The sequence below is a fragment of the Poecilia reticulata genome, chromosome 9, assembly GCF_904066995.2.
Source record: "Poecilia reticulata chromosome 9, P_reticulata-male-v2, whole genome shotgun sequence".
Classification (NCBI taxonomy): domain Eukaryota; kingdom Metazoa; phylum Chordata; class Actinopteri; order Cyprinodontiformes; family Poeciliidae; genus Poecilia; species Poecilia reticulata.
Genome location: NC_088838.1, coordinates 27,806,384 through 27,832,940, shown reverse-complemented (window position 1 = coordinate 27,832,940; position 26,557 = coordinate 27,806,384). Strand labels below are relative to the sequence as shown.

At 36.8% G+C, this 26,557-nt stretch overlaps 3 protein-coding genes across 3 annotated transcripts in view; 1 reads left to right on the top strand and 2 right to left on the bottom strand.

Annotated features, from left to right (window-relative positions):
• The window catches only part of col27a1b (collagen, type XXVII, alpha 1b), an 82,490-nt gene extending 71,055 nt beyond the window's left edge, over positions 1-11,435 (top strand). Inside the window, exons 52-62 of the mRNA XM_008417909.3 lie at positions 193-255; positions 421-474; positions 577-612; positions 1,116-1,133; positions 1,232-1,267; positions 3,124-3,150; positions 3,230-3,295; positions 3,398-3,566; positions 3,653-3,762; positions 7,047-7,265; positions 10,125-11,435. Coding sequence (XP_008416131.2) covers positions 193-255; positions 421-474; positions 577-612; positions 1,116-1,133; positions 1,232-1,267; positions 3,124-3,150; positions 3,230-3,295; positions 3,398-3,566; positions 3,653-3,762; positions 7,047-7,265; positions 10,125-10,271 — 945 coding nt within the window. The 3' untranslated portion in view covers positions 10,272-11,435. The remainder of the gene's footprint in view (positions 1-192; positions 256-420; positions 475-576; positions 613-1,115; positions 1,134-1,231; positions 1,268-3,123; positions 3,151-3,229; positions 3,296-3,397; positions 3,567-3,652; positions 3,763-7,046; positions 7,266-10,124) is intronic.
• Positions 11,436-11,942: 507 nt separating this feature from the next.
• On the bottom strand, positions 11,943-20,471 carry LOC103469892 (3-oxoacyl-[acyl-carrier-protein] reductase FabG). The gene is made up of 8 exons (XM_008417910.2): positions 20,332-20,471; positions 20,012-20,182; positions 19,477-19,655; positions 13,321-13,414; positions 12,959-13,028; positions 12,836-12,872; positions 12,656-12,719; positions 11,943-12,150 (listed from the first exon to the last, which is right to left on the bottom strand). The coding sequence occupies exons 1-8, from the start codon at positions 20,353-20,355 to the stop codon at positions 11,992-11,994; spliced, it is 798 nt and encodes a 265-aa protein (XP_008416132.1). The 5' UTR covers positions 20,356-20,471; the 3' UTR covers positions 11,943-11,991.
• A 935-nt stretch (positions 20,472-21,406) lies between these two features.
• On the bottom strand, positions 21,407-23,590 carry ppil3 (peptidylprolyl isomerase (cyclophilin)-like 3). Its single transcript, XM_008417907.3, has 6 exons — positions 23,443-23,590; positions 23,125-23,199; positions 22,439-22,532; positions 22,261-22,328; positions 22,066-22,184; positions 21,407-21,929 (listed from the first exon to the last, which is right to left on the bottom strand). The coding sequence occupies exons 1-6, from the start codon at positions 23,473-23,475 to the stop codon at positions 21,803-21,805; spliced, it is 516 nt and encodes a 171-aa protein (XP_008416129.1). The 5' UTR covers positions 23,476-23,590; the 3' UTR covers positions 21,407-21,802.
• Positions 23,591-26,557: the final 2,967 nt, after the last annotated feature.

Below are 26,557 nucleotides of genomic sequence, written 5' to 3'. Positions count from 1 at the left end.
AACTCTTCATTTGAGATACTGTGCTGTCATTAGTGTTACCTTTGACTAACTATAGCCTTTAAAGGCCATTACAGTTCATATCTGATAATCTCAATATATCCTTTGATCCACAAAGATTTCTTATTACTTTTCCCGAGGTCTGTTTTTTAACTTGCGTGTCTTCTGCACTGAGATATGTTGATGTGTTTCCAGGGACCCCCAGGGGACATTGGCCTGGCAGGAATACAGGGACCAAAAGGGCCACGAGGATTGATGGTAAGCTGATAACAAATAACAGCTTGCCAGCTCGGTGCAGTATTTCAGCCAACTCTGGGCCGCTCAACTCTCCCAAACTGCACATTTGGCATGAAAAATAAATGCGGCCTCATCAGAAGCTTCATCACATGTGTCCTTACTCACTTACATGCCTCTGCTTTTCAGGGTGCGGTGGGAGCCTTGGGCCCCGTTGGCATCATTGGGCCCAGCGGTCATCCAGTATGTACCTCATCCCTCATCCGGTGTGCCAGGCTTTATGTGACTCCTCTCTGCCTTCCTAGCAGTGATGGAGTGATTGTCTGTCTTTTTTCTCCTCACCAGGGACCTCAGGGTGACAAAGGAAGTCGCGGGGAGACGGTGCGTGGCGCTGTTTTGATGAATCCTTGTCTGTCTGTACTGTGAGCACAGAATAGGATACTTAGCAAGGAGACAGCACACCACTCAGCCTCCTCCTGCCCTTCAGCACTTTTCATTTCCTATTGTGTTTCGGCTGTTTGTTGTTACACTCGCAGTGACACTTAGCTGCTGTGGAAATCCTGTCAGTGTGATAAATGTAGGCCTCTTGCACGTCTCAGAGCTTTTTAAGAGGTTTGTTGAGCGCTAGCACACAGCATAATTTACAGGCGCTCTCCGAAAACGCCTACATTCACATCCAGGTCTGTGGTGTGAAAATTGGATTTGCTATGTGGAAGAAGATTTTTAAGTAAGAAGTTGCAACAGGCGAAAGAGTAATTTTAGCAATATAATACATCAGATAAAGATGGTAAATTGCTGGAGGTTTTTTTTATTTTATTTTTTAGAAATGATAAAGCTTTTCTGCATTTATTCTCATTTTATAATCAGTTTGTTTTCTCCCTCAGGGGTTACCAGGACCAAATGTAAGTAGTTTTTAATTATATGTATAAGAACAAAATTACTATTTGTTGTTATATTAAATGTAAATGTTTTAATTTCTTTATTTTTTAATTTTTTTTAGGGATCTCCTGGTCCTCGAGGACCACCTGGACCACCAGTAGGTTTTCCCTTTCGCATGTTAAACATATGAAAAATAGATAAATTACTTTCACGTTCATTAATACTTTATACAGTGTCAGCTTGTCACAGTCTATAGACAACTTTCAGGTTTGTGTTGTGCACTGATTTGCAAAACTATTCATTTCCCTTGAACCTTAAATGTATTTATATTGCAGTCATTTGTCATAAACCAAGCACATAATTGCTCTGTGTTGGTTTATAAAATAAATGCTAATGCTGTAAAATGCCACTATGTGCCTGGAAAATCCATAATAATGCACCTTTAACTTGCATGCAAATTATACATGGTGGAAAACTAACACTGCACTGTTTCGTTCACTGACGTCTAGGGATTTTCTTCTAGTGGTGGATGTGTTCCAGCTTATCAGCAGCAACATAAAGTGTGTCATAACATAGTGGTACTTCACTCTTTCTCCCTGGGCTTTTATTTGTGGCTATCTGGTGTCTGTGACACACACACACTGTGTGTGTTTTTGGTGCTTTTGATGAATTTTTAAGAGGCAGATCAGTGTTTTTCAAACCACACAGAGGAAGCTAGTGGGAACTCTCTACTTTCTTTGTTCATTTTTTTCTCCTTTTTTTGTGGTCAGCAGGGGAGCACAGTCCTCATAGTTTTTGGTCTTATTTTTGGGCATATTTCTTTTATTTTGAGTTAGTAAATGTCGCAATATTCTGCAATGGGGATACTTTTCTTTAGCAGGGGCAGGGAACTTGGTCAGAGCTGATAGGCATGTGGATGGAGCGAAGCTCAGAGCAACCCTAAAAGAAAATTTGCAATAGACTTTGCAACTGGGATGCAGCAACAAAGCATGTCTATGTCCAAACCCAAACGGAATTGAGAATCTGTCAGAACTTAAAAACTGTTATTCAAAGATGCTGTGCATCCAGTATGACTGAGCTTTAGCTATTTTGCTAAACTAAACCCTCTTATAGTTAGCTTAATATGAACAAATTTTATGTTCAGAATTCATGCCTTGGTTTTTTCACTACTGAATATCAAATTTGCTACAGTGAGCAATCAAAGTTTAGCTCAGCATCGGTCAGCAAAACACAAACAAACTGAATTCTAACGCATGGCACTAGAAATATTTCACCCACCAAATATATCAAACAATAATTAATTTGTCATATTCAAATCTTAGATATTGCAATGTTTGACATTAAGTTTTAGGACTGACAGAAAAAAACAATTAAATGCTGCAGTACATAGCTGTGAAAAATGCCTGTGCTTTTTCTAGATAAATTTGATGTTTGTCAAAACAGTTTGCAAAAGTTGTCAAAATCTTGATTAGTTCATTTTTAAAACTGGGATAATGCATATTAATGAACAATGACACGAGGTTATAGCCAAGTAGCTAATTTCCATCTCTAGTCCCAGCTGCTGGTTTCTTGGTCGACATGAGGTGACCACACACTAAAATGTCTAAAATTCAGATTTTCCATATGTGGAAAATGGTACATTTTAGACACATTTTTTGGTGGAAAACAATTAGAAGAATAAAAATGCAGGACGTGAGCTGTGACTGTGTTATTTGGAGCAGATAATCTTTCTTTTCAGGCCTGCTTTTGTTCCTTTGTGATCAGCTGTGTTATAGCCGGCCGCTCGTCTCCTCTGCAGTTATGGATAATTTATTTTCTATTCATGCATCATTCCCTGTGCATCATTAATTTGTCTTTGCTTATCTGCATGTTTAGTGAGAATAGAACACCATAACTACTAGATTATAGATTTTATAAAGACGCTTGACACACACAGTAGGAGAAGGGTAACAAGAAGAGCAGATAGGGCTGGGATTGCTCTATTAATGCCTCTTTTCTTTTGCTGGTTTGAAGGGCCTTCCAAGTTCTGAGCATTTACTAGTAAGTTTGTTTCTTCTCACATCATAATTTGGGGTTCAATGCTGACAAAATACAAACTAAATGTGTCTTCTGGGTGCAGAGAAATGAGGCTCTCAGTCCTGCTTTGGAAATCATCATGGAGCCTCCTGCTGTTCTGCAGCAAGAGGTCAGTTTTTAATGGAACTGTAAGCCATGATATGATTTTCTTCTATTATAAACTGCAGAACATTTTGACCCTAAACTGTGTAAAAACTCACATTAACACTAGAATTATCAAAGCATGGACTTGCCCATGTTAGACCAAGGCACGGAGATCTTGAAGACGCTTCACCACCTCAGCACGTTGGTCCACAGCCTGAAGAACCCGCTGGGAACCAGACGCAACCCGGCTCGAACCTGCCTGGACCTTTACAACTGTGAGCAGCGGATGTACGACGGTGAGGAGTCGTTTAACTGGATGCTGGGTCTTATGCACTTGTTCTGTGTCAGTTAGTCAGATTTTGTTCTGATTTCTTTTTTGCAGGAGCTTACTGGATCGATCCAAACCTTGGATGCAGTGCAGACAGCATTGAAGTGATGTGTAACTTCACTGGTGGAGGACAAACTTGTCTGAAACCTATTACAGTTTCAAAGGTCTGAACTTCTTTGCATTCCCTCTTAACCAAATCTACGAGGCCTTCCACAATGTAATGACAAACATCAATGTTTATATGAAACGTAAAGAGAATGGTTGAACCTTTTATGGCAAATGAACATCTAAAAAGTGAGGCATGCATTTGTTTCCAGCCCCCTTTAGTATGTTATCCCTAAATTAAATCTACAAATTTGACTTATGGTGCAAGTGCAAGAAGAAAGTTATTGTTGGAATTCAACTATTCGGCCATTAGAACAACTCTGCATATTGTGAAAAAACTGACATTCCACATTACTATTCAGATGGTAAAACAATGGTGGGATGATCTGGGTGTGGTGATGCTTTCCTTCAGGAGAGACAAGGACATAAGTGATTATGGATAGATGGAGGATGGTAAATGCTGGTCGTTCATGGAACAAACTGCTTTGTAGGGTCACTTTCCATTAGGACAAAAATAAACATTCAACTAGAGTTACAACACAGCATCTTAGATCAAAGTAATCTAATTTAGAATCTATGATATGTCTTGAAAATCGATATTCAATAATGCATTTCATCCCATTTGACTGAGCTTGAGCTATTTTGAGCCATAATTTCAACAGATTTGCAAAGCTTTATGATACATGCACCAAAAAACATTCTACTGTAGTTATAACAAAAAAATTGGTTCAAGCTTAATACAAATCCATGACACATGTTTACAATTTTTATTTGCATAAAATTCTCAATGTATGAACTGTCTGGATTGGTCTGTCACACAAAATGAAATTCAAGTACCCTGCAGATTGTCAAGTGACAAAATATGAAAAAAAAATGTTCCTAGAGGTATGAATACTTTCACAAAGCTCTGTAGATGAAACTGTAATGAACATTTACCACTCAGATTCTACAGAGGGCACAAGTAGGGGAATTAACACATAACTGAAATAGAAATGTTCCAAATAAATCTCAAAAAGGGATATCCAACAAAAAAGCTGAAGAAGCAAAGACTGTAAATATCATTTGTGACAAACATGTGCGTAGCCGTCCAGGTTTTTGCTTTTAAGCATGTTTTTGGAACAATTTGGATGGCCTGTTAGAACAGTAAATCTAAATGTATTGCATTAAGTCTCCAGAGTTGGATGCAATCAAAAGCACTCTCATCTGGAAAGTAAATCTCTATCTAACCTTCATCTGTTGGCGCTATTTTATCTTTAACATACAGAGTAAATGGAATATTTCCAGCAGAAAGAGCAAAAAAAAAATTCTTAATTCAGAATCTGTCATACAGATGTGATTCATAGAACAACCAGTTTATTTTTATGCTTAGACCAGCAAGAATAACTTTAAACTTTAAAAAAGCAGTAGTTGATCAGATTTTTAAGTTACTTACGTCAATGTAAGTTCTGTTCCAAAGAAAGCACACACATTCGATCAAACTAGACCACCAACATCTGCAGTTTATTTGAATGTGGTGGACTCCGTTGGAAAAGTTGTGCTGTTATTTAGGGGACATTCTAAAAAGATTAATGTGGCTTAATAAATCCAAACATCTATTCATTTATCCATCCGTTACCTGTAACTGCTCGTCTGTGTCGGGTTACGGTGAGGTTTGGTGGCTCGGGTAAACCCTAAACAGAGCTGAACAGAGACACAAATACACACAGGACAAACAAACATGCACACACACTCACAAATTCAGAGACCATTTGACTTAAGAGTCATTGTTTGGACTGTTGGAGGAGGCCAAAGCTCCATAAGCTGATGATTATGGGGAGAAAATGCAAACTGTTTGCAGAAACACCTCAGGAATCCAAACCCAGAATGTTGCAGCTGCACAGCAACAGTGCAACCAACTGCGGGCACACCCTGAATCCAGACAACAATCAACAATTACTAAATCTCTCATGAACACGAAAATGAAGGCCTGGTAAAAAAAAAAAGCTAAAATGAAGCTCATAGACGATAGAATATTTTACATTAAGCACTTTGATCAGTTCTATATTTCAAGGATAAAAGCCAAGTGTTGCTTTATGTGTCAGAATTTATTTACATATAAATTATTCATCTGATGGTGAAGAGCAATGACTGCTACAAATAGAGTCATCGTCAGTGGCTGTGTTGAGCATGCAAATATATGTTAGGTTTTTTCTTATAGACTGTGACCTTAAAAAAGGAATAACGTGAGACGGTATCTATAGAGCATATTCTTTGACATTTTTCACATTTTGTCACATTACAACTAAATATTTCAAGGTGTTTCTTTGAGAATTTATGTGATAGACTAACAGAAAGAAATGTTGGACAATGTTTAAGTGCAAGAAACCAGATTGCGATTCACAATCTGGTATAAAGTGTGGAGACCAGAACCAGTGAGGCAGTAGTTTATAGAACCGCGTTTAACTGCAGATCTTTTTGAGGTATAACTGCAGATCTTTTTGAGGTATGCATCTGCCATCTTTGCATAACGAAAGACCAAAATTTGAGCCCATTCTTTGTAAAATAGTTCAAGCTCAGTCAGAACATATTGAAAGTATCTGTAAGCATGAATTCTCAAGTCATGCCACCGAATCTCAGTTGGACTTTGATAAAAGATCTTAACTGGCCCATTTTTAATACAACTGCTTTGATCTAACCACCCGATTACATGTCCAGCTGTATGTTTTACAGCTCTTCTTGGTATGCATTCAATCTAGGTAGGTGGCCATGTCTTGGTAGGTCTGCAGTTGTGCCAAACTTTGGCTTGCAGATATGAAGTTTGACACATTAATAACTAAACCTTGTCCCTGATGTGTCTGCTGTATTCTTTGGTCTTCATGATGCTATTTGTTCTCTAATGGTCTTAAGAAACCTTTCAGGCCTTCAGTTGTGTTTACTTACACAAATGCAGACATTGTTAATAAGTAGGTAATGTATGAAGGGAATTGGTTGCTCTGGTTTTGACTTGGAGGCATCAGAGTGAAGAGGTTTAACAACCAATGAATGCTGCCACTCTCAGTGTATGAAAAGTTTTGAAAGGCATTGAGAAGTTTTAGAGAGCTCTGATTTGTTTTCTGTAAGTCGCCTTAGCTTTTTCCAGGCAAATGACGAGAAAAAACTTAATGGGATGTGATAACCACAAAATGTGTTTTTTTCCCTCACACGTTAGAGCTCATTTCAAGACGTGTCCATACTTTAGTACAGAAATATCCTTTCTTGATACACTAAACCACATTAATCAGTACAAAGTGTTCCAGATTGTTTTCATTGTCTTCCAGTTTTTCAGTACTTTACAGCAGTGCCTGGTCATTTGTTTTCTCTGTAGTTGGAAATCGGAGTGGGTCGAATCCAGATGAATTTTATCCACCTGCTGAGCACCGAGGCTGTGCAGCACATCATAATTCACTGCCTCAACGCCTCTGTGTGGGCCGAAGGTCCCACCCAGCAGCCTTCACCCAGGTCTGTAAGCTTCAAGGCCTGGACCGGGGAGGATATCCAGGCGGGGGACCTTCTGGAGCCTCAGATACCCAGGGACGACTGCTGCGTATGGCTCTTTTTATTAGCACACTGTACATAGATTGACAGTAACAATATGATGACCTTTCTAACATTAATGAATGTTTCTAAAGCTGTACATTGGGATGCATTGATGGTTCATTTAGCAGATCACTGGCTGCACAGTCTACTGCAGACCAAACTGATGAACTTTTTGTTCTGATGCTGTGCTGTGACAACAACCATAACTAATTTGCAATAATGTTGATGTTTATCCATATAAATAAGTTTGTTGTCTTAATAACTACAGTAGTGGAGATGTTTAGACTTCTAACAAAGTTCCTCTGATCTGTCGTTTTGCACATTATAGGGTTCAAATAACCACAATAATTAAACCTTTAGTAATCAGTTTTAATTACTAAAAGTTAAATTGCTGCCTAAACTGTGTGATGAGATGCATGACTCTCAAATTAACTGATTTGAGTTCACACTCAGCATAGTATGGCTGATTAAGGTCAAGGATTTAACTTTGACAAATTTATACAGCAGCAAACCTTACATATGAAGCATTTTCCAAAGCTTTTCCTGCACACAGTTGAAGCTAATTTTGTTTCTGCTTTTGCCTTTCATCTTCACAGAAAACAAACGTTTTGGAACGCTCCCTTCAGGGTTAAGATTTTCATTAATTCTTGTTTGCAGTATTGATGTCTAGACAGGAAAACAAGAGACTTTTGGCAAGTTTGCAGTGCAATCGCCTTTGTTTACAGGAGGTGATTCCTCTGGTGCAGAAGCTGGCAGTATAATTGTTTTTTGCAATCAACCATAAAACACAAAGAAGTAAAAGATGGAAAGGGTCTGTTAGCTTGGCAGCCGCTGTCAGCGTTTCAGTTTAGTTTTTTATTGTGTTTTTGCATTTTTACGTGGACAGATTTTATGAGAAACAATCCTCTATAAGGGAGATGTATTTAAGAAGGAAAGGGAAAGGTTGTTTTAAAAAATACCTTCTGTAGAACTGGCTCAACTAAAAGTCATAAACTAAGCAATTTCCCATCCATTTTATCACTAAACAGTAAACAATAGCTTTTTAATTGGATACATAAATACATAAAATGTTAGACATTTTTACCAGCTTGTGCATGAATGAAACATAATGCAGCTTTTAAAGTGATTCTGCTAGACAATTTAAGATAGTTAAGCTGAACCACAACTCTAGCCTTTCATTAGAAATGCACAAATTATATTGATATCAAGTAACATTGTGTTTTATTTGATAGAGATACTAGTTTGGAAATCAATAAAAAATGGAAAAAAAAAAAGATCTCCTTATACACTTCAATTATAAATGGCAGAATGCATTAAGCTGCAGCTTTAATCTAATGTTTGTCTCTGCTGTAGCAGCAAACACAATGCTGGTTTGCCTGCAGCAGCCTCCTGCACAATAACAGAGACTCAGGCACAGAGGCAATTAGCATTACTTTAATTTTTTGATAGTTGGGTCTCGATTTTTTGTCTTATTTTTGTTTATTTTACTAAAGTCAGAGCCAGGGGAGAGACATAACTAATAAATAACAGGTCTCCACTAAGAAAGAAATGCAGCCACTCTTCACTGTATTGGCCACCTTGCTAGTACTAGATCAGATCCCCATTTTCATTCTTAATTCTTCATTTGCATAGATTCTGAAGTGTTAAAAACATTCTCCAGAGATTTAGGTGCATATTGATGATGGCATCATGCAGTTCCTGCAGCTTGATAAGCTGATCCACCACATCCCAGAGTTACGTTGGATTGAGGTCTGGTCACTGTGGAGATTTATGCTCTATTTTTAAGGCCGGTAGATTAGCAGTTTCTGGAATACTCAGACAATGTTTGAACATGGCAACGATGCAAGTCGCTGAAATCTCCTGGTCCCCATTCTGAAGCCTGGCTTGACCTCAAACAAGTGGCTTTTACCATGTCTTAATGTTTACAGGAGTTCAATTACTATCCTGTGATTGGTTGAGTCAATATTTTTGTAGGGTAATTAAACAGGTATCTAATTACATGATCCATGAGTGTTTGTGTACAATGGCCAAAACCACATTTGGTGTGTATGTTTAGAAAAACTGAACACAACAGACTTTCCAGATGCACAGAGAGTAAATTCATAACTCTTCTGTACATGAAGAAGCAACAGTTTGTCCTCAAAATGTCTCAGTCTATAGAACATCACTCCCAAATACTTTTTTTTTTTGAAGCAAGGAGACGTTGTGCTCACTTTGAGTTCTCTAGAAATCATATGCTCATTTGAACTTCTCTGTTCATCTAGAAAGTTTTCAGTTTTTACACATTTTATGCTACAGCTTTATTGCAAATTGTTTCAAATGTATCCCTTCCATCTTTTGAATGTTTTATGAAATTGAAAACCAAGAAATCAGATTTATAAACATATTCACAGCCTTTACCTACACTTTCTTGATCCACTTTAGGCAGCAATTACAACCTCAAGTCTTTTTGAATATGACAGCTAATCTTTAGGCAGTTGGGCCCATTCTTCTTTGAAGAACTTCTCAAGTTCCATTAAACCATGAGATCTTCACCATGTGCCTTGTGCACTCTGGAGCAGGTTTTCATCCAGGATATCTCCGCTTTGAATACTTTCTGGATGCACAGTACAAAAAACAAAGACATCATTTCCACTGGAAACTGTTACTTGGTAGCTCTCTGTTCATTATTCAAAGTGACTCGTGATCTTTTAATAGAAAGGCAGGCTATATATCTAAAACAACAAAGCTGATCAAATTTAGATCTCTGGAATAGAAATCAGAAATTTGCCTCCACTTTTGATATTCCTGTAGAAAAGGTAGAAGTGGATTTTTGCCATCATTTTGTCTTCTGCCTCATGTGTTGTTTTATAATTGTGTCTTTCAGATCAGAGATGGACGCTGGCATCAGACCCACTTCATCTTCCAGAGCCAAGACCCAACTTTGCTTCCCATCATAGATGTGCACAATTTGCCAACCACAGAGCCCGGCGCGCGGTTTCACCTCGAGGTCGGACCTGTTTGCTTCCTGTAGCGCCGACTCTGAACACTTCACAAAGGAGTGACTGCATTAAAGCTTTGAAACGGAGGAAGAACATCAATGATTTTGTACTTTCCAAAACAACAAAACCCTCCACGCTCTCTATGAAAAATGCTTGGACTGCAAAAATAAAAAGACAAAAACAACAGCAGGGGCACTATAAAAAGACAGCTCATTGAAATTGCAGAGATAAAACTTCTGGCCCAACTGAAAGCAGAGACTTGGTTTGTGTGACACAAGAGCTGGCTGCCTCCTTTGGAAAAATTAGACGATCATCTTAATCTTGTCATCTCTGAAACCTTGTACATTTTTATTCATGGTCTGATGAACCGTTCTGCAAAAAACTGTACAGAAATATGGAAATTATACATCTTGTGATGAAGTACTATTTATAGATGTAAATGTACTTTGTACTGTGCGTTGAAGTGCAATTGCAATAGTTTGCAACGTGTAGGGATATACAGTCATATCACCCATTCAGGTATGCAGCGTTCCTCCAGGTGTTTCTGCGTGAGCCTCAATTAGCGGCTCGGTGATGAGTGTTTGTGCAGGTATGTTCACAGTGTTGCGTGGCACTTTCAGTGCGAACGTGGAGCAAAGATGTCAAAAAAATGCTACCTCGCTCTGCACCGCTCGACTAGACGCAAACTGAAGCCACGACCTGATCTAATCTGGGACGACATAGAGGTGACACCTGGTGCTGAAGCTGTTGACACTCTGGGGATAAACTCTTGTCAGCGCTCATCCAAGCTATCTCTGTGCTTTAAAAGGGAAGAATGTAAAGTATACACACACACAAACACACACACACACAAACATGCATAATTTTTTGAAGTATCATCTTCACAGTTTAACGTTTATTTGTATAATTTTCAACACTATAAGTTAAGTTTTTCTTGTCAAAATGTAAGTTTATTATCTGCAACCATTTAGTATCAATAATTTCTATTTAAAACTTATTTAAGTATTCATTAGCTCTCCACCTCAGAAGCAGGCACCAGCGCTTTAAAGGTTATTTAAAATGCAATATGATTGGTCTCGCCAGTCTGTGATCTCAGAGGACTTCTAACATGACAGAATACAATGTAAATCTCAGTGTTTGTTGTGTGAACAATCTTTTTTTAATGCTGAATAAAGTTTTAATGACTCCACAGGTAATTGAGATAAAGTGTGAAACTCTTTAGAAACAGCTTTTATATACGTGTTTTGACAAGATAAAATTTAAATACAATTTTTCAAAGAATATGAAAAACACGACTCAATGATCATCATACTGTTAAATATCCAAGTTTACATGAAGTAAACTTGCATAGTAAAAACATTTGATAGTAAATATTTAAAAGAATACAATGAGTATGCTGCATAGCACTCATTTTCCTATTTTTAATGAGCCATCTGTATGAAAAACAATAAGTCACAAAGCCCTATTGATATATTTTCAGCTGCGTGTGTTGGATTTACAATACATTTTTTTTATGTTATACCTTTAACATATTAACCGACAAAATGTTATTACATCCAACAATATTACATTTGAACTTTATTGCATTTTGGATGGCCAAAATTGTTACATTATTTGTAGACATTAAATTACTATAAGTTACTATAATACGTCTACTTTTCCTTCCTAGCTTCTGTGATAAAACAAAGAAACCAACACTGAGACACTTTATTCCGATGCCTTTATTCTCAGGCTTTTGCATGTTAACGTCCCTCATCTTGGGCACATGGCATGGCGACCCCCATCAATCGGTAGGTTCACCCCAGTGATGAAGCTGGCAGCGTCGGACGCCAGGAAGGCGATGCCGTGCGCCACCTCGTCCACCTCACCCGGCCGGCCCAGGGCGTGCGTCTGTTTGCACTTTTCAAGAAACTGCGGATGGAAAGTCGACAAAATATCAAAAATGTTTAGATGTGTGAAGAGTGTTGGGCAAATTCATGTAACAATGAAATCCAATTCAGACTGTAACAGCTAATATTTTTAATAATCGAGTATTTGTTAGGACGTATAATAAATGACACACAAATAAACTGCGATTGGTACCGATAAATGGACTGTTACGAGCCCTAATCTTTAATCAAACAACAGACCAATTCCAGTCATTATTTTTTTATGATCTTGTGACTTAAACCGGTCAGGAAAAGAAGTGTTGCAATTACTGACTGTTTTACAGTTATCCTTTTTTTCCAACACAGTATAATAAATCTGTTTTAACCGTGGTGTGCTTGCAGTCCAATTTACACAGATTGCAATTTGAAATGTGTTTCAAAAAAGCCTACATCAGGTAAAACAGACACCAAGGACATAAAAGGCTGTCTGTTTAAAAGTCCCTCATACAAAATGGACTCGGTTCGACCAGCATTTGTTGTTTTATTACCTGGGCATACTGGTCCTCATCCAGCCCAGCTCTTCTGTGGACATCTGTGATAATCACTCCAGGACTAAATAGATTAAAAACACAAATACAGAATAAACGTCTTATAACAGAACACACTATTTAGCTCTGTGAAAGTAATAATTTCAGAAAAAGAGACAGCAAATGCTTCTAGTTACGTACCAGACAGAGTTTACTCTGACATGCTTCGATGCCAGCTCTACAGGTAAAATAAAGCAGTTATATAATGCTCAGTATATGTAAATGCAGTGCAATACTTTCTATTAAAAATGATATTTATCTTACCAAGAGCTATACAACGTGTAAACTGGTCAATGGCGGACTTGGACATGCAGTAAGCCAACACACCAGGGAACTGACAAGAAGAAACATCTCAATTTTTACAACGTTTAAAACAAAACATATGATGCACATGTTTTACAGTGTTTAAATTAACAGTTTGCATCCCAGTGGATGAACTATATTAATCCCTCCATAGGAAAATGTATGTATCACAGCAGCAAAACACTAAACTGCAATTAACAACTCACAATGGCAACCAAATCACAAAAAAATCCAATTTCAGTAGAGAACAATATAAAATGTAAGATAACTAAAAGCTATACACCATGCAAAAAAAAAAAAAGTTGATTAAGAAGGATACTCACAGATCTCTGTCCATTCACACTGGAAACATTGACGATGGAGCCTTTGGTCTTGATCAGGTGGGGTACACAGAGCTGAGTCAGGTGGTAGACCGATCTGATCAGGGAAACAGAAAAGATGCAGTCCCGGAAAAATCAGCTTAAGAATCAAATATGAAGTCACTATCATCTAAAAGTGGGTCTAAAATGACAGATTCCTTGGCAGGAAAGGTATTATTATTGCTGAAGGGAAAATAATCCCACATCTGTGACTGGATTCAGTAGTGTGATAACAGCAATATCACACCTGCCCACAAACATTCACGCGATTTGTGGCGGGCGGCTTTTTGCTGCTGCCGAGATCTGATGTTTGTGTAGAATTCATACTGTTTGGGAAGCTGTGGGTAAAGGAAATGTTTTTTTTTTATTTTTATTTTTTATGACATGCTGTTTTCTTTCAATGTTCACCTTCATTTAACACACAAATTGAATTGATGTTCTGGAAAGTGTGATAAATGAAACAAGACAGAGAAAACACATCAAACGCTACTCCAAAGGTCTCTTTGTCCTTCATTTCGGTTCAACTTGGTTTATATTTATAGCATTCAGTCACAACGACAATAGTCTCAAGCTGGCCCTGGAGTACTTTCTATGTTAAAGGAAAAACAAGTTCAAGTGAACAGATTAAGTCACGGACAGCAGTAGCTCAGGTCCTATTGTCGAATGGTGTCACAGCTAAAAAGAAATGCTGTTGATGATGCAACATGCTACACAGAGAGAAAACAGAACAGAAAAGTAACAGAAGCCATAACCTCAAATAATGAGTAATTGGAGAGTAGTAGGAAAAGGTAGTAGAGAAGAAACATGTATGTATGTTTATACTGGAATGACTGGAATTAATATTAATGTTTTTGAGTAGGTCAACCAGAGTCCCGACCTAAATCTGACTGTTTGCAGAATAACTTATAGCCAAATGTGACAGGTCAAAATGTCACTAGAAACATCCAAGAAGATGTTTCTGATTATATTTCCAGTAATTATTGAGAAAGGTATGAGTAATTTTAGACACATTATTTTCAGTTTTATGTAAAACATTAGAAATGTGGAATGTAGCCCAAAGCCCCTAAAGACAAAAATAATCTTATGTTACTTCTGGTCAGAAACAAACTTATTGCTGGCAAAAAAATAAATAAAAAAATGGGGGGCTAAACCCAATTTTATTCTACTGGAGCAAAGTAATCTATTTTAAAAAGCAAAAATCTATAAAAAGGTTTGTTTATCTAGAGAAAGTAGTAATATGTGTTTAGATGTAATGTCCTACTACAAATAGTCATAGCCAATAGTTGCAATAATTGCAAAACAGGCATGCAAGATTGGAAAAACAATAGATTAAATTGAAATGTACTAAGCTTCTTAAATAAATATGCAATAACAAATGGATTTGCTTAATACAGTGGGTACATCATCACAAACATTTTCAAGACAACGTTCACAATACATTTGCATAATAGCAGTTCTTCACCTCTGAATAAATAAACACATGTAAGACTGAAAAAGCTGCTTCATGGCGGGTAGAAAAATTCATAACAGGATTTTTTTTTCCTTTTTTATAAATTCACAGATGCCCCAATTATCACTACCTCAAACAGCCTCTAAAAATAAATGTAATTAAATCATTATTATCATCTACACTTTAAACGTTTCAGCTCATTAGATTATTTTAATTAGTAATCCTAGACAGCTTTTGTCTGGGGTGTAAATATAAAACTAGACCTCATTTCTCTGTCCACCAGGCCACATGAGCGTCATGTTTATCCTGTCACCATGTTCAGCACAGAAGATGCTGAGAGGTTGAAAAAAATCTCTAATGTTGACGGTGAACTGCAGAAAAGAACAGCATTGGTGTCATCAAATCGCCATAAAGACTTAAAATAAACCCCATCTTCATGCCAACTAGTTGTTTAGGAGTGATGGAAGGAATAAGCATTTTTAGTCCAACTTTCCACAAACTTAAAAATGTGAAATTTGCCAAAAAACTTCTAGGTTTTTAGCAAATGCTGTAAACAACAAAATGCTGTAAACAACAAAATGAAGAAGTGTATTGCTCAGTGAGAGATTATGCTTCTGCAATAAAAGATTAATTTATTTTTGGACGTTTTAAACCTCTTTTTCAGGGGTACTGATAAAAGAAGAGGGTAGAGATGGAGCATATGGCTTAAGAAATTAATAAACTGCTTTTACTGGTATTAAATGGTAAAACAAGTAAATTCATTGGTTCAATTATCAGTAATAATTTTATTTCATTTTTTACAATTTTGAATGGAATTGGAAGACATTTAAGAATTTGTTCTAGTATCTAAAGAAGTGAAAATTGTATTTCTTATATGCCTTTTCAAAATACAATTTAAAAGGTTAGTTCACCTGATTCAGTTACACTAAACGTGGTGCCTTTTGCACAGCTTTAGTATCATCACCCTACTGTCGTGCAAACTAAAGCTACATACACTCCTGATCAAAATCTTAAGACCAGTCAAAAAATTGCAAGAATTTGCATTTTGCACTATTGGATCTTAAGAAGGTTCTAAGTAGAGCTTCACAATGTTAAAAGAAAAAAATCAGTGCAAGAGACAAGAACTTTTGAGCGGGGAATTTTCTGAAAACTGCATTTGCACTCAAACATGATTTTTTTCAGCTGATCAAAAGTTTAAGACCATAGTCTTTAAAAGCCAAAAGCTGTGCAAAAATCTGGATTCCATGTCATTTTCTGTCAAGTCTTTACACTGTCAAGACCTCCTGATGGCAAAAGCAAAAAAGCTCACCCGAGTTTGAACGTGGTAGGATTGTTGAGCTGCATAAGCAAGGCCTCTCACAACGTGCCATCGCTGCTGAGGTTAGACGCAGTAAGACAGTCATTTTGCATTTTTTTAATGATCCTGAGGGTTATGGAACAAAAAAGTCAAGTGGGTAGACCCAAAAAATTTCACCAGCTCTGAGCCGCAGGAACCGATTGGCTGTCCGTCAAGACACGGGATGATCCTCTACCCAAATTAAGGCCATTATTGGTGCTGACTGCAGCCCAATAACCGTCAGACGGCATCTGCGAGAGAAGGGCTTCAGAAAAAAAAAAAAACGTCTTCAAAGGCCACGTCTTCTTCAATGCCACAAAATTGCCCGTTTGGACTTTGCAAGTTTGCACCAAACATGGGACATTGAAAGGTGGAAGAAAGTTGTCTTCTCTGATGAGAAAAAAATTTAACCTTGATGGTCCTGATGGCTTCCAACGTTACTGGCATGACAAGGAGATCCCACCTGAGATGTTTTCTACACGGCACAGTGGTGGGGGCGCCATCATGATTTGGGGTGCGTTTTCCTTCAATGGAACAATGGAGCTTCAGATTGTGCAGGGGCGTCAAACAGCAGCTGGCTATGTGGAGATGTTGCAGCGGGCATCCCTCATGACTGAGGGCCCTCGTCTGTGTGGTAATGATTGGGTTTTTCAACAGGACAATGCTGCAGTTCACAATGCCCGCCTGCCAAAGGAGTTCTTCCAAGAGAATAACATCACTCTTTTTGATCATCCTGCATGTTCCCCAGATCTAAGCCCAATTGAGAACATTTGGGGATGGATGGCAACGGAAGTTTACAAAAATGGACATCAGTTCCAGACAGTGGATGCCCTTGGTGAAGCCATCTTCAACACTTGGAGCAACGTTCCCACTAGCCTCCTGAAAACACTAGCATCAAGCCTAAACGATTGTTTGAAGTCATCAACAAGAATGGTGGAGCTACTCATTACTGAGTCCTTTTTTTTTTTGACATTTTCGATTTCTGTTTTCGGGGGTTTTCGGGTTTTTTGAGCTATCGTCTTTAACTTTTGATCAGCTGAAAAAATTATGTTTGAGTGTAAATGCAGTTTTCAATTAATTCCCTGCTCAAAAGTTTTTGTCTCTTACGCTGATTTATTCTTTTAGCATTGTGAAGCTCTACTTAGAACCTTAAGATCCAATAGTGCAAAATGCAAATTCTTGCAGTTTTTTAACTGGTCTTAAGATTTTGATCAGGAGTGTATAAGGCACTAACAGAAAAAACAAACTTGCCCTCCCCACACTCCTCTAATACAGAGTGCTTTAATATAAGACATATGTATAATTAATCCAAGAGGAATCAAGTGATGACAGTTTAGATGCTGAGGAAAATGAGACTAAACCTATCAGGTAAATAGCAACATGAAAGAACCCTCAGATATTTTTTTGAGAGGAGTGAGAAGATTTTTCCTTGTAGTTTTAAAACTGTAAAACGTGATACAAAAATACCAAATGCTAAACTACAAATTTCCCCCTAGACTCATCATCTGACATATAAAGGAGAACACAAGAAAGAAAAACAACTGCTACCAATCTGAGATTATTCCTGAGAGTCTGTCTTTTAATAATCGAGAAGGCAATAAAAGTCTTTTGCCCGGAGCTGCAGCAACAACAGCTCAAGGAGAAACTAATGAATTTCTATCACATGGAAAACAGAAACACAAGGTTATGATTAAAAAAACTCTTCTTTTCCCTCCTAAATTGTATTCATAATTCTTCAAATGATGTGAAACTTTCATATTATAATGAATGTAATCTATTAACGCCTAATGGGATTTTTTTTAAACTGTACTCAATGGCTGCACATAATCAAAAACAGCATTAGGAGTTCATACAATAAGGATGCAAACTTCCATTATTCTTTCAAGGTGCATGAAAGTAAATTAAAAAATGATTAAAAACTTTTTGCTTCCAGTAATTGTTGCAGACATGTGTGCTTCCCTCTGCTGAAAAGCTTTCTGAAGATGCAGATTTCATCTTGATTGTTGACTAGGGAATATCTGTGCTTGACTTGCCAGGAAACACATGTGACCATAACTCGATAGGGATTATATGGAATGTTTTTCAATAAGAGGATGAGATAAGCTGAACACAACAATGCAGGCAGGCTAAAGGATGCTATTAAAGCATCCGGCGCTTCCTTAGCACCCCAGGAACAGATCTGTTTCAGTTTTTCAGCTAATTTACTGAAATAAATTAACTTTTCTATGATGATCGGACCAAACTGACCAAAACCCATCTGTATTTTACAGAAAACCACATGGGCTCTAACAACAAATAGTCCAAAATTAACTTGTTCAATTTTAAATTGTATGATTCCAAATGCATTGAAACCTGAAATCTGCTGGCTGAAAGTTTCAGCCATCACTGAAACCTTCTCTGGGAGAAATATATGAAGTGTGTTATTAGAAACAATCAATATAAAAATCAGACAAACTCATTAGGTATGCGACACAACAGACGAGGCTGAAAATAAATGTTAAATGGCTTTGAAGCCCCTAAGAAAGCTCTGGAATAAAGAGAAATAGCAGTACAGAGGAAAGTGCAGCAAGGCATAAAACACTGTTTAAACTACCTTGAAACAAACAAAACGTATAAATGATCAAGATAAATAAATGCAGCTGCCTTGCAGGCACCCTGAGGTCACATAAAACGGGCTAACGTGTTGAAGCATCTTTTGGTTTTACCACACAAAATTACCTTTTAAAGAAAAAGAAAAAAAAAACAACATCAGATTGATTTTAATCTCATGAGAAAAGTTCCTTTTGTGACATCTAAATCAGTGTGAAACTGAGTATCACAAATATCTTCTGGGTTTGAGTTACTAACAGTCTGGTGACTGAAAAAAACAGACTGATTAGAGATTATAACAATGCATTTCTATGTATTTTGTGCACTCAGAAATATAAATCCCAAATTTTGTTTAGCTGACTTTCTAAATGTACCGTCTGAAAAAGATTGTAAATCATTAATATTTATTCTTTCCTTAAGGAATAGGTGTAGTATACGATTATAAAAATGGGATTTGTCAGTCTCTACCTTTTTGAAAAAAGAAATTGTCGAATTTATGTGCTGATTAGTTTCCACAGTTCAATCTTTGTAAATCTATGAACTTAGTTTTCTATCACCTTCATCAATATTAAACCTTTGGAAGAAAGAAAAAAATAACACAAGAATTAAAAACATAACTTGGGAGAACTGATGGTATGTTACTGAACACAGAGTTAACTGGGGACCTTAGAAAAAAATATACTTGAAAAAGCAGGATTCTGGCCACATTTACATGGATTTGAGTAGTGTCTCCTGTGAATCCTACCTGACATTAACATTCATGACCTTGTCATACTGAGCCAAGTCCGAGGTCTCAATGCTGCCCATAGCCAGGATGCCAGCGCTGTTAACCAGGACGTCCAGCCGGCCAAAGCGGCTAATGGTTTGATCCACAGTCTTCCTCACCGTGTCTTCATCAGTCAGGTCTCCAGGAACAAGCAGAGGCTGTAGAAGAAAACTGATAATATATTATTATTCATTTGATATAAAAACCTAAAAAAAAAAAAAAATCTATATTTTACACTTGCAGTAAAATGTTTGTTTTTTTTACAATACAATTCTGAAGCAGTAACATGTAGTTATGGTGAACTAGGTGAAGATCATTCAAAGAGTTTTCATTCATACAAAATTTTGATAAGCAATAAATATGTTTAACAAATACTGACAACCTAGCCAATCTGCTCATATTTACTAGATATTGGCTAATTCTCGGGGTTATAAACGGAAATTAATTAAATGCACCTGGTCATACTTTTGGCTCAATGCAAATTTATACACGGGTCCAAGGAAAAGAGTTGTACCTCAGCAGCGCCACATTCGACGCACTGCTTGGCCACTTTCTGCAGGTTTTGAACGTCTCGGCCGTTCAAAGCCAGCAGAGCTCCGAGTTTAGCGAACAGCACGCTGGTACCAGCCCCGATCCCCGAGCTGGCCCCCGTTATCAGGGCCACCTTCCCCCTCAGTGATGACACCTGCAAAAAAAAAAAAAAACACCAACATAGAAACTGAAACTATCAGGTGACTCTGTACCCAAAGGTAAACAAACATGCAGAAGTAAGATTTTCTTCAACTGCATTTAACGAAAAAGGCGAATTAACTATCCCAAAGTACATGGACTCACTTTAAACGCGTCCTCTGAAGCCATTTTTGGACGCTTTGCCAAAAATGTCTATGGCTTCTAATCCAGGACCAGCAGGGTCTGTCCACTACTGATGACGTAATATGACGAACCAGCACCAGATTTGTAGTTTATTAAGCGAACTGATGCTACAGGTGCCTCCTAAAATAACAAGAATCAATTCTAAAAGTAATTGTCATTTAGAGTTATTACACGCAGAGATATAATTGGGTAGTTTATTTTTGTTTATTTTAATAACTATCGCGTCATAAGACTGACCACAAGGTCATTTGCGACTACAATTCAAGAGTGTTGCAAATTTGCCCCAAATTAGGGTATTTCACTGAATTGTTACAGTATTTCTACAAATGGAAAATGTTTGTACAACGTAAAGTATTAGTTTTTTGCTTTCATTTTGACATGGAAATGTGTTAATAGGGCATGAAAAAGGTAGAAAAAAAATGTTTTGGTATCACATATCTTCCTGGAATTATTGGAGGCTATTTTAACCCAATAATAAATTCTTCAAACATGCTAGAAACAGTCAAAGGAGCACTCCAGGTTTGTCAAAATTACATTATGACATGATACAGCTAAAAAAAATTTTAATTTTAGATAAAAGCCCCCCTTTAAGTAACCAACAGTGGATTATTTAAAGTGGATTCAGTTTGTTTTTAAGCTTGTAACTTTTCGGCAGTAGTCTTGACCGCATATATAATGTCAGGGAGTTTGTGTCCATGCAACGCTGCACCTATGCGTTAATGCAAAAAGGAGCCTTGATCGAGTATTGGGAACATAAAGCACATTTATTTTTCACTAAGTCGTCATTTATGAATTCAAATATTTCATTTTTTATGCAATATAGAATATTAATTTTCAAACAGAAAAAGGTGCATGAAATATATCCAATGAATCAATAGGAGTTTGATTTGTTGAGCTAAATTATAGAAATTGATCAACTTTTTAATGACATTCCAATAAAATGAGATGCACCTGGAATTCTGCCCAAACTTAAGCTTCTCAGCAAGTTTTCTCAATAGCATAATGCAATATCAGATAACACACAGGTATACTGAAAAATATTTTAATCTTTTTTATTAATAAGACCAAAAAAAGAAAATGAAGCAGGGTTTGACTACGTACCCAGGTCAGGCTTGATTGTGAACAATTTTAGAACAGATAAAAAAAGAAACACCTTTTATGAAAGAACTTGAGTTTCATACATGGAGCTAAAAAAAAAGTGTCTAAAGCACAAGCAAGTTGTGTATTTCCTTATCAAAACAACTACTAAGAACTTTCGAGCTTCATAGTAGGTTCTTGCCCAGTGTAGCTGTTTTTTTTTTCCTGCCATTACTTTTCTCCCTTTGACAAGCAATAATCAATTTTAACCTTGGAAAGGCACTGTATCTTCTGCCTCACAGAAGCAACAAAGAACAGATCTGAATAACTTGTTCAGATCTGTGCAGAGAGTCGTCTATCCAGCAAATGGGTTGGCATGAATGGTCACGTCCTTTATCCGGCTCTCAGTGAGCGGCCGGAATGTCTTCTCATTCACTGGCAGCTTCTCCAGCTCATCCAGCGCTTCCAGACCATCAATAATCCTACAAGAGGAAATAAAGGGAAAAAGGAAATTAACTTCAGAAGATATATTAAAAGTGTCTCTTTTGTGTTTGAATTAGAATAAATCAATAGGTAATCTCAGAATAATTACAGCTGTATTTTGCATAAATTTCATACTTTCCAAACACGGTGTACTTCATGTCCAGATGAGGTTGTTTGGCATACGTGAAGAAAAACTGGGAACCATTGGTGTTGGGGCCATTATTTGCCATCGACACCACTCCTCTGACATTGTGCTGCAAAGTAAGAGAAACTCAGTAATCCTGCTGCACTCTTTATGTTTAAGCTGGTCCCAAACAACACTTTGCTCACCTTTAAGTGCTCACTGAATTCATCTTCAAATTTACGACCCCATATACTTGTTCCTCCTTTGCCTGTACCTGAAGAATTAAAAAAAAAAATCAAATAATCAATCAAGAAAAAAATCCAGAGATAGTGAGAATGTCAGGAAAAGGGCTGTGATCATGTTTGTGTGTAATAAACTCCATACCTGTCGGGTCTCCGGTTTGAACCATAAAGCCTTTTATGTTTCGATGAAAGGAGCAACCATTATACAACCCACTTGCACACAAAGCCAGGAAGTTCTGTGAAGTAAATACAATCCCAGTGATTTCCACATGAAATCAAGATCGAGTCTTCTACTGCCTTTTCTACTCTAACTTTTTAGGTTTGCAATCACAAAACTGGCTGCTCCGCATCTTCATTTACAACTTTCCTTGTCGTAAGAGGCTGCAAACAAAGATGTTCTCACACCTGGTACAGAATGTCGGACGACTTACAATACATTCTTCCTTTACTGTAGCATGTCTCACACTGAAAAATAACTATATCTAAAAGCAATATGGCTACATATGAAAGAGCTTATGATGAACAACTGCATGGCAAATAAGCAAATAGAAATAGAGTATCCTTCAGTTTGAACACAGAAGGCTACTCTGTATTCTCAACAGAGCAAAACTCCTATACAAATCTTTACTAGAGACGGTAATAAAGCTGTCTGGGTCTGTACCTAATGGCAAAACAAATCATCTCAGAGCTCAATGTTCTCAGATTCTAACATTTATTGTCCTAACACGTTTCAATTTTCTGAGCTCAGTCTAAACGTACTAAGTGAATACAGCTATTCCACAGATATTGACGAGTCTTTATCAGATTAAAATCAGCTTTAAAACTCACCTCACACGATTTAGGAGCGCGCTCACAGAACAGCTCAATCTTAATGTCTCCCAGATCTGTGTGGAGGGTAACTGCCTAAAACATGAACATGAAATAAAAATTTAAAAAAAAATTACTAACAACGGAATCAATGAGGCTTATTTGACACACCGAGCATTTTAGGTCAAATTGACAAATAACGCTGTTACACCCGCGGTGTTAATATAGTCATTACGTCATTAGTATGTGTAAAACACGCCGTCCCTTAATCGATTAGTAGAATGTTAAATTATTTGAAAAGCATCCCAAACTTTTCAGAAAATGTTACAAAGATATTACCATTTCAAATGTTGCGTCTATGCTGTGGTGCATACAACAAACCCATCCGGCTGGAATAGAGTACCTCCGTTAATGGTTCCGCGAAGAACTACTGAGCGTTGGTTGTCAGGACTGTTCATGTCTATGGTCAGGGCAAGCTGACCATTGTCCTGTGTAAATGTATTCGTTTACAGCTAACTCAAAATTTTTTTTGCGTTGGGTTATTTTGTTGGTTTATAAAAAAACAAAAAATAAAATCAATCAAATGTTCACAATGCATGTGAAAATTAGTGTTGTTAAGATGTCCCAACAGGATCTGGAACAACTCATCCTCGCAGGTCTGTCTAAAAAATGTGACACCTTCAGCTGGTCCAGAATGCCGCTGCTCGCTTTTTTATTAAAGTAAAGAAAGTAGAGCACAAACCCCCAATTCTAAAGTCCTTAAACTAGATCCCTTTAGCTCGGAAAATACTTGTATTAGTTTTTAAATTACTGAATGGTTTACCACCAATTACATTAAATATCTACTGTTGTTTTCTTAACCTTTCAGATCAATCAGTCCAGTTTCAGAAACCAGGACAAATTAAAATCCTGAGGAAGTTCTGGGGTAACTATGTGCAAATCCTGGGTTTTCACTTTCAGAAAGAAATAATTTATTTTTGTTTATTTTAATACATCTTTAACAGGATAATCTATGATAATGAAGAACAATTTGTACCAGAAATGAAAGATATGATAATGAAGAACAATTTGTACCAGAAATGAAAGATCAGACAATTTTTTTTCAACCTAGTTTATTTTGTTGTTCTGGGTGGTACACAAGAAAAAGAGAAGCAAGTTTAAATAAAACAGCAAGACACTATAGCATGAATAATGATACTGTTGCAAAAAAATATTCAGGATTCTTTTTTTTTTCATGTTTTGGCAACAAAAAGTTACTCAATAAAACTGAATGAGCACATCTTATTGGAAAAGAGAAACATTGATGATGATTTTTGTACCCACAAAAAAAAACTATCATGAACAACAGGAGAAAGCTCTATAATTCAAACACACATACTTGTCCTTTGTAATACAACACATCTAAAAAGTAGATAGTTTATACATGATCAATGGTAAAAATGTAGTTAATTATTAAGCCAAGGGTTTTGTTTTTTCAAAACATCTTTAAAAAATAATGGAAACAAGACACAAAAAGTTCCTAACAGTTTAGATCTAAACCAAAAATCATGTGTATTACAAAAAGTGAAAAAAAAAAAAGAAATAGGCAACCAATAGAAAAAGAAGATTTCTACCTGGATTCCTGAGAAACTATTTCAGTATAATACCTGACATAATACAAGAAAAGTTACAAACAGTTTAAAGAAAAAAAGAGAATGAGACAAACGGAGTCTATACACAGATGACTATCCAAGCAAACTATGGGAAATGTTTACTCACAACTTCACTTTATATTTTACACTTGGTCAAAAATGTTGATTGTCTTAGTAAGAGGACTATGTCCAACACATGTTGTAAGTTTTAAAGGTAATGAATCCTAATTTACACACTTTGTTTTCCTGGTATGCAATCACCCAAGAGCAAGACAAACGCACACAATGCATCTCGTATATGTTAGTTTTGTGCCATTACTGCATTTGCAAAATGTAACATTGTGGGAAAAGGTGCTAGAGTGCAAAAGCATTCTCCAGAAAAACAGAATTTTAAATGACCTACTTCACCTACAATATTTTAAATCCCTGTAAAAAACAACAAAAAAAGTGCATCAAAAAGGATGTCGATGCCCCCAAACCTGTAAAACCCACATTTAGTTTAAATGAAGGCAATATTGCACAATTTATCGTAACTACACATGCTACTGAATTAGATGCACATGGCTTAAAATATGTTTCATACTTCTCAGCAGAGTTGAAATATTGTAGACTGCTATTTGAATGTTTTTTCACCGTCTTCCCTGACTGCTTCACTTCATGAAACACCAAATCGCTACAAAGTTTTTTTTCTTGTTTTAATATTAGAAACCCTAGAAAAGTGACCTTCAAACATAAAAAACAATTTTTACTTCAATTTGAACACTTACAACAGTTGAGAAAAAAAAACAACCTTAAATTAAAACAACATAATTGGGTACATAAACATGAGATCCATGTGACAGAAAAAAAAGTGAACAATAAATGAATTTTGTACATTTTATGTCAACAAACTCAAGTTAGATTTCCAAACCTTTACTTGTTAGCTTATATGAAAAATAAAGTTATGACCGGTATTGTAACAAAGCAAGAATGCAATATTATGAAATGTCTAGCTTAGCTGCAAAAGTAACTACTGGTGCCAAATGTAGTAATAGCTGAATGAGTAAAAATGACACGAGTTACACAGAAGAGCAACATAAAAGGGCAGGCGTATCCCCCTTCTATAAGAAATGAAATGGAGTGCTGACGGCTCAAAATAATTATTTGGACTCAAGGATGACATAAAACAAAATTTCTATCTGTATGAATTAGGACTGGGCCTGTGTGACGGTATCAAGGTACAGAAAAGCTTTTAAGAGTCAGTCCTAGGAGCTGACGATTCAAGAGTCAGACCTGCTGTAGATACCTACGCAACTCCAAACCACACAACAAAGACAAACCCTAACTGTTAAGACAGCTAACCCTACAATTTCTTTATTAATTAATTTGAAGCAATGTTTTTCTTTTTACGTAAAGGAAGTGTTTCACAAAAGTGACGATGTGCAAATTATACACTGCTATAAAATATTTATCTTCCCAAAATGTTTCCTTGGCTCAGCCCTGATGGATGTTAGCTTAACTATAATTGGATTGAATTTATGCAGTGCTTTTCAAGTTATACCTACGACTCAAAGTGTTTGTGGTTAAGTGCCTTTTAAGTGGCAGATCCTGGAATCAAACCCACAACTTTTAGATCACAAGACAACTACTCTTCCTAATGGACAAATCACCCCGATCAAATAATCCAAGCTTCTTCTCTAAAATGTTATCAGCATCTACAGCAAGTAAGATACTAAATGTTCTCATTCTCTCCACTAAATCCGACTTCAAAAGTCACAAATTCTTAAACAACTTTTGTTCGACATCTACTTACATTTTAATTTTCTTTTTTTTTAAATACAAAC

Coding starts and splice junctions, on each gene's coding strand:
- LOC103469892 (XM_008417910.2), bottom strand. CDS start 20,355: ATGGCTTCAGAGGACGCGTTTAAA. Junction 20,183..20,331: donor CTTCAGAGGACGCGTTTAAA/GTGAGTCCATGT, acceptor TTTTTTTTGCAG/GTGTCATCACTGAGGGGGAA. Junction 12,151..12,655: donor ATGAGGACCAGTATGCCCAG/GTAATAAAACAA, acceptor TTCCATCCGCAG/TTTCTTGAAAAGTGCAAACA.
- ppil3 (XM_008417907.3), bottom strand. CDS start 23,475: ATGCACCACAGCATAGACGCAACATTTGAAATG. Junction 22,533..23,124: donor GCGCTCCTAAATCGTGTGAG/GTGAGTTTTAAA, acceptor TTTACTTCACAG/AACTTCCTGGCTTTGTGTGC. Junction 22,329..22,438: donor TCAAACCGGAGACCCGACAG/GTATGGAGTTTA, acceptor TTAATTCTTCAG/GTACAGGCAAAGGAGGAACA.